At 33.9% G+C, this 8,249-nt stretch overlaps 1 protein-coding gene across 3 annotated transcripts in view; it reads right to left on the bottom strand.

The window, feature by feature from the left end:
- Positions 1-1,976: 1,976 nt before the first annotated feature.
- SLC36A4 (solute carrier family 36 member 4) overlaps positions 1,977-8,249 on the bottom strand; it is a 53,993-nt gene continuing 47,720 nt past the window's right edge. Inside the window, exon 11 of one of the 3 annotated variants that reach the window (XM_032295789.1) lies at positions 1,977-3,123. In XM_032295789.1, the coding sequence (XP_032151680.1) occupies positions 2,816-3,123 (308 nt within the window). In that variant the 3' untranslated portion in view covers positions 1,977-2,815. The remainder of the gene's footprint in view (positions 3,124-8,249) is intronic. The other 2 variants (XM_032295791.1, XM_032295790.1) reach the window with 2 other exon arrangements.

Below are 8,249 nucleotides of genomic sequence, written 5' to 3'. Positions count from 1 at the left end.
CCCTCAGTAGCAGAAAAGGCTCTCAGGCAACTGCTTAACTTTCAGTGAAGAGTTCTTCACTGTCATGGCCGACAAAATGCTGAAGTCATTTTAGTCACAATGTGATGATCCAAAGGCAATGAGATACAAAATTTGACAGGTGCAATCACTCATTTCTGCAGGCTCCCAAAATAAAAGGAAGAGCTGGTATAATCAAAATATCATCTCCAAAATCTTTAGGAAATTTTACAACTCATTAAAACTAAATTTTCAGAGAAAAAATTACCCACTGGTTATTTTCACACAAAAAAGTATCATTAAATACCCTTAATAAGAATACATTTACGCTTTCCATCTAAATAGTGTTTCTTGTTGAGAATTAAAACTTTCTTCCTTTTTAGCCCCTCTTCTTTTCTGCATTTCAACTTTTTCTTGTATTTAAAGTATTCATCATTTAGTGAATGATATTATCAACCAGGCTTCCTTTAGCAATTCTTATGGAAAGGAAGCCTGGTTGACAATATACTCAAGATATATTTGTGCTGAATTTAAAAATTATTTATTGCTATGATCAACTATTCAAATTTCATTGCATTTGACAAATTCCATAAAGACAATAAACGAGCCAAAATGTAAAAATAAAATAACATAAAGTTTTTTAAACATCTAATTCAAGATTATGCAATATTAGTTTCAGTGAAGATTAATTTCCCTATAGCTTCTGCATTCTCTTAGTATGACTAAAGGTTCAATGTAACAAATTTGATATAAAAGTATCTCAATTACTGGTGATACCTAATGTGAATGGTTAAAAAAGTTTTGATTCTTATGACTTTGTACCAAAATAAAGCTTCTGATATATCTTTAGGATTGTATTTGATGACCAGTTAATGATATAAGCAAGAACTATTTGAATGAAGTTAACATTTACATATAAAAATAGAGTATTTAAACTATAGTGATCTTGACGGTATCTTCAAGTATAGTATGCTAGCAAATTAAAGTATCACCGGCCTGGGTAAACACTTCATGTTTTAAAGTATGAATTTTTTTAAAGTCAGGAGACCATTCTATTCTCAATAGTTTTCATCTTCCCCAACAACTGAGAGATTCTTTATCTTGGTTAGTAATTGGGCTTGAAAAATCTGGAATAATGAAATTTATTTCTCTGAAAGAAGCCTACAGTGTCTCAATATTTAGTAGGCAGTTTATTATTATCTTGATTTTTTTTTCTAAGCATGAATCCCTTTATGATTTATGCTTATTGTATTTTTTTGTGTTTGTTTTAGATTTAAGAGTTGAGATGTCCCTCAGTTACTCAGGCTGGAGTGCAGTGGCAAGATCATAGCTTACCACAACCTCAAACTCTTGGGCTCAAGGGATCCTCCTGCTTCAGCCTCCTGAGTAGCCGGAACTACAGGTACACACCATCACGTCAGGCTAACTTTTTAAAAATGTTTATGTTTTATATAGATAGGGTCTCACTATCTATATAGTTGCCCAGGCCGGTCTCACGATCCTAGCCTCTCAAGTGATCCTCCCAACTTATCCTCCAGAGTAGCTGGGATTGTAAGCATGGACCACCACACCCAGCTGATTTTTTTTTATTTTGCTCATAATAAATAAAAGGTTGTGATAAGAAAAGCCACAGGGCTGGAAAGAGTCCACAAATCCTCTATTTTTTTGAGGTATCTATTTTCTGCCACTTGGGAAGATGGTGCCTACAAAACCCAGGAAAGGAATGAAACAATAAAAAAAAAGCTCAAGCCACAACTAACATAGCTGGGCACACATTTTACTAGCCAACATTTTCAACAGCAAGTGGTCTCTACTCTGTTTTAAAATAACATAGCTTCTTTCTCTTGCTGCGGTTTATATAGCCAGGGTGAGACTTCTTAAGATTTCCCTGATTTTCTGCTCAGGTCACATATACTATTAAAAAATGCACATTCACTTTCAAAGTATTAAAATATAATTAAATAGATTCAAGACTAAAATTAAGCTGAACATAATTTATTCCTTTTCTTGGACATGATGTGAAAAATAAAACATCCTGGCCTGGGAGTCAGAGATTAGGTTCTCTTGATCTCAAGGCTGAGGGGTCTTGACCAAGTTACTTAACTTTTTTGGGCCTCCATTTCCTCTGACGAAAAATAAGGGAGTTCCACTGGATAAGTTTTAAAGCCCCTTTTCAAATTTCATTCAAACACTAAGTCAGGTTCTTGAACAGTGCCTCTTGATTATGAAGATCAACTATCATTGATAGAGTATAATATTAATTTATTGTTTACAATTTTCTGATGCTTACATTATGTTAATGAGAATTTTCTATATTTCCAGGAGCTAATCATTATTATCTGGCTCACTAATGAAACCATAACTGAGATTCTTTTTTTTACATTATACATAAAGTTTACTAGGGCATTCACGGGGATGATGTGGAGAGCCCTTGTTGTATATATGTTCTTATTTTATTATTTTATTGTTGAAATCCTATTCCCTTCTCAAGTTAGTGGCAAAAGAATAGCATAAAAGAGAAATATCCTGGTTATTTCTTACTGAGATAAAAGACTAATAGAAGTATTTTTATTCTTTAATTTTTTTTCAATTTTCAGAACTTAATTTTTTGAAACTATTGCTAACACTTAAAACCAAGGATTTGTCATAGGTTTACCGCTGCTGGTAAAGAGTTACAATTACTTCCAAAATATTAATATTGTGCCAAAAGAAAATGGAGTTTGTTACCATTTTTAAGTATATGACAAGGCATTTTACTAGTTATTTTGATAATTTTCAGAAATGAGACAAAAATAGAACACTCACGATTCTGCTTTTACTATTTCAAACCAGATGTTAAGCAAGTTGAATTCAAATTTAGAAAAGGACTTTGTGCAGTGCTGGCTACAACTGTGGGAGTGGGATAAATAATTTCTTCAACAGTTACATATGTACCTAGTAAGAAACCAACAACTCCAGTGAATGCTATAGAAATATTTTTCAGGATCATCCATATGTTATAATGTTCCTTAGAAAATGTAAGAATTTCAACCAAAGGTGGTAGGATCAGGGCCAATGTGCTGCTGCTCACAGCTCCAACGAAGGAAATCACAATGTCTAAACGAGGAATAAGAATTGCTCCAGCACCTAGAAAATGAAAATAAATATTTTTCTTATTTAAATGTTTATTACTTACATGAATACTAGAAGTCAGTATTTTCAATACTGAAAATAATTACTAAAAATAATTAATGAAAGTTGGGACTACTAAACTATTGCCTGTGGAAAAAATCTGTCATATTTTGTTCTAAGCTAGAAAGAGACAGAAAGACCAAAATATGAGTGACATTTCCTAGACTTTCACTTGTCAACAGTTTCTTATGAAAACAACTTTTACTTTTTTGCTTTAAAATTCTGGGCAAAGAAGTTTTGATAGTTTATTTTCAAAGCATTTGCATTACTTTGCCTGCCAATACAGCTCAATAATGCACAAAACGTGGAGTGGTGGGACAAAAATAAATGGGAGGGAAGAGATAGCTATTCCTTAAAGTAGAATTCCAATTAATCAAAATAGAAGGAACAATGGAAACAGAAAAACATTAAGTAAATACCACAATAATCACTGGATAGGAAGAATCATTGTAGAATGCTGAAATTAGTGGGCAAAAACTGGATGAGATCTGGACAGTTACAGAGTTTCAAAATATCTTCCTTCAAGATACTTATTAATTATAAAGGGAAAACTAGTACCTTTACAGTGGAGAAATATGTCAAGAGACCACCTTAACATATTTAAATTAACATCACCAATAAGACACTGATATTATGATGTGATACACTGAGAAGTGCACAGCATCATTTCCGTGGGATTCTTGTTAAAAATCCTTCAACCTAATCAAGTAAAATACTTCAACCTAATCAAGAGAAAGCATCAGAAAAACTCAAATTGCAAGAAATTCCACAAAATTACCGACATTTTGAAAGTGTCAAGGTCAAGAAAGACTGAGAACATCAAGGACAGTCAATATTGGAAGAGACACATGACTACGATAGCTAAATTCAAGTGGAACGATGTCTTACGTCCTGGACCAGAAAAGGATTTTAGTGGGAAAACTGGCGAGATTATAAGAAGGTCTATTAAGTAGTTAAAAGCACTGCATCCATGCTAATTTCTTGGTTTTAATAACTGTACTGTGTTTATAGAAGCTGTGAACATCAGAGGAAGCTGAGTAGAGGTTTATGGTTAACTACTTTTGTTTACAACCTTTCTGTCTAAATTACTTCAAAATGAAAAAAAAAAATAGTACTCTGTTATTGTCACCAGATTTCCAAACTGTTGACAAGTTTTCTGCAAGTTCTGGTCTGGCGCTTTCTTGATCTTCTAAAAATGCATCAACAGAAGGTTTGCAAAAACTAAGACATATTCCTTCTTTACTTGTCCTTAAATGTTTTGTTAAATGACTTGTTGAGGGTTTGCAGTTGCCACCAGAAATAAGAGCTGTGGTTTGCTCATATGTAGGCTGTGAAAACTATATCACCACTGCTACCAATGGTGGTTACATCACCACAGTTCCTCTTTGGGGACCCATTTATACCATGTGTTGAAAATATATATGTGTGTGTGTGTGTGTGTGTGTGTGTATGTGTGTGTGTGTGTGTGTGTGTGTGTATGTGTATGTATGTATATATATATATATATATCTGTAAATATATAGTCCTATTAGTAACTTAGCTTTCAATTTGCAATATACTGGTTTATCTACTTCTTAATTTTTATTTTATGATGTTTTCTTTTTTCTATTCTTTCTGTGGCTCTCAATATTTTCCAGGAGGTTTTGTGGGATCAATTTGGAACTAAATTCTCACCATGTTCCTCATATAACCAGAAGTTATTATTTATCATTCTGTATTCAAATTATTATGAAAGCTAAAGCTTTAAAAACTGCTTTGAAGTTATAAACTGAACTTTACACCTATAGGGCTAAAGTGGCATAACCCTTTATAAATGAAATAACTGACTCTAAAGAAGTAGAAATAACTAGCTCTAAAGAACTCTAAAGTAGAAATACTTTATAAAGTAGATTCTTCATCTAATGGATGCTTGCTATAGGCTTTTAACTTTGCTCTCTAGGGAACTATACAGCATAATTCTGAAACATAATTAAAACCTCTCAGAATTCATTGAACATGATCATTTGTGGAGACATGCTTCACCTAGTTATAGTTAGTAGCATAAAAGTAAAGCCAGACACATGGGCAAAGACTTCATGACTACAACACCAACAGCAATGGCAACAAAAGCCAAAATAGACAAATGGGATCTAATTAAACTAAAGAGCTTCTGCACAGCAAAAGAAACTATCATCAGAGTGAACAGACAAATTACAGAATAGGGAAAAATTTTTGCAATTTATCTACCGACAAAGGGCTAATATCCAGAATATACAAAGAACCTAAACAAATGTACAAGAAAAAAACAACCCCATCAAAAAGTGAACGAAAGATATGAACAGACACTCCTCAAAAAGAGACATTTACGCATCCAACAAATATATGAAAAAAAAAGCTCATCATCACTGGTCATTAGAGAAATGCAAATCAAAATCACAATGAGATACCATCTCATGCCAGTTAGAATGGTAATTATTAAGAAGTCAAGAGACAACAGATGCTGGAGAGGATGTGGAGAAGTAGGAACACTTTTACACTATTGGTGAGAGTGTAAAATGCAACCATTGTGGAAGATAGTGTGGCAATTCCTCAAGGATCTAGAACTAGAAATATCATTTGACCCAACAATCCATTACTGGGTATATACCCAATGGATTATAAATCATTCTATTATAAAGACACATGCACAAGTATTGTAGCCCTGTTCACAACAGCAAAAACTTGGATCCAACCCAAATGCCCATCAGTGGTAGACTGGATAAAGAAAATGTGGCACATATACACCATGGAATACTATGCAGCCATAAAAAGGATGAGTTCATGTCCTTTGCAGGGATGTGGATGAAGCTGGAAACCATCATTCTCAGCAAACTAACACAAGAACAGAAAACCAAACACAGTATATTCTCACTCATAAGTGGAAGTTGAACAATGAGAACACATGGACACAGGGAGGGGAATATCATATATCGGGGCCTGTCGGGGTGGGGTGATAGGGGAAGGACAGCATTAGGAGAAATACCTAATGTAGATGATGGGTTGATAGGTGCAGCAAATCACCATAGCACGTGTATACTTATGTAACAAACCTTCATGTTCTGCACATGTACCCCAGAACTTAAGGTATAAAAAAATAAAAAGGTAAGGCCAAACAAATATGACTAGAATCTTGCCACCTTCTGAAGAGACTTTCAATTTGGAATCCATTTTTCCTTGTTTATCTATAATCCAAGCTCTCACTAGCAAATCAAGTAAAATATTGTTTGAAAACTATGTTGGGAATACTATAGCATTTTAGAATTTATAGACAAAATTTCCATCTAGAAGATACTTTGAAATCATGAAGTATAATTCCCATCTAAAATCTGTTTAAAGTCAGATTTTAAAAATTACATAACCAAAAGATATTTGCAAGTAAAAATCGCTTGAAATATGCCATTGCCAATGTTATTAGTAAACAAAGGAGACAAGTATATATGCTTTTAGCCAAAACCAACATATATTACTAAAAACTCAAAGGAGAGTTTAAGATAAGGATAGTTTTACTCATTACAAATACTATGTCATTTACAGACAGCTATTATGAATAGATCTATTAAGTAGTAGTCAGACTTATTAGCATTTACCAAAACTATAAATAACAAGAAAAAGAATGTATCCTTAGTGCATAAAGTTCCCTCTGATACTAAAATAAAAGCCTATTTAAGTCCATTATTTGCATCTGAAGGGTAAATGTAGATACATCAGAGTACAAAACAAAGCACTTGATATTACAGCACCAAAAACAAAAAATGTAGAAAATAACTTAGCACATCAATTTTAATTATACAAATAGTTACTGGTGCTATCCACATACCTACTGACTCTAAGACATGATATCAGGATACACAAAGGTACTTTTTAAATCTGCAAATGCAACTAACTTAAATGAAGGATTTTAGTGGGTTTTCTACACAAACTACTAAAGATTTATAGATTTTGATACTTATATAGTCATAGTCTACTATATATTATAAAAATAAGGACAGTTTAAAAATTACAAACAGTAGAACAATCAAATTAGAGAATAACAGAATAGTACTTAGTATATTCTGTTGATTCAATTCATACACAGAATTGAAACATTGGTCTCAGTGTTTACTACAACACATTTAAAAATTTAATGGCTCATAGTATAGGTTTGTTTCTAAAATAAAAGATATTTATGTCCATGGTGACCTTTAGCTGGTTTGTACCCTACCTCCTCCCTCACTTGTGAGGTGCCTGTGCCTATATACCAGGTAAGTACCTAAAGGGAACCTGCAGGAGGAGACTGAATCATTTCTAAAGTTTTTGATGTTCACTAAGAAGATATTTTGAGAACATGATTCAAATGCTAAACGGATACTTGGATACAACCAACATAATCCAAGCTGATAAGTCCACTTCTTTATAGACCAATACAACAAACGTGGATTCAGTACTTGGAAAGGATTATGTAACACTGAAAGACATTCAATTTTCAATGCAAATCAGGCTGAGCCTCCATTCTCATTGCTAGTGCCACAAAGCCTACTCTACAAACTTAACAAGGTCTCATCAACTGTCTACACACATTTATCAGCAAAGAGTATGCCCCCAAATCTTTTCAAGTGCTTTGGAAAACAGACTAAAAAGCAGTTTTGCTATGAATATCAGCTGACTTTTACTTTAATTTGGAAGGTTATGTGCCAAAGACACAAAAGAAGTTCAGTGTCCAGTGATGTGTCCCAATATAGCAGAGAGAAATATTACATAGTTTTTGTTCTCTTTGTCCAAGGCATATATGGTTGAGTAGCTTTAATGACTTTTTTTTTTTTGAGACAGAGTCTCACTCTGTCACCAGGCACCAGGCTGGAGTGCAGTGGCGTGACCTCGGCTCACTGCAACCTCCACTTCCCAGGTTCAAGCAATTCTCCTGCCTCAGCCTCCCGAGTAGCTGGGACTACAGGCACACGCCACCATGCCCAGCTAGTTTTTTTTGTATTTTTAGTAGAGACGAGGTTTCACCATGTTGGCCAGGATGGTCTCAATATCTTGACCTCGTGATCCATCCGCCTTGGCCTCCCAAAGTGCTGGGATTA

This window comes from Sapajus apella, unplaced genomic scaffold (assembly GCF_009761245.1).
Source record: "Sapajus apella isolate SASKATOON/1434 unplaced genomic scaffold, GSC_monkey_1.0 scaffold34, whole genome shotgun sequence".
NCBI classification, from domain to species: Eukaryota; Metazoa; Chordata; class Mammalia; order Primates; family Cebidae; genus Sapajus; species Sapajus apella.
The sequence above is the reverse complement of the archived record's forward strand: the minus strand, read 5'-3'. Positions and strand labels throughout refer to the sequence as shown.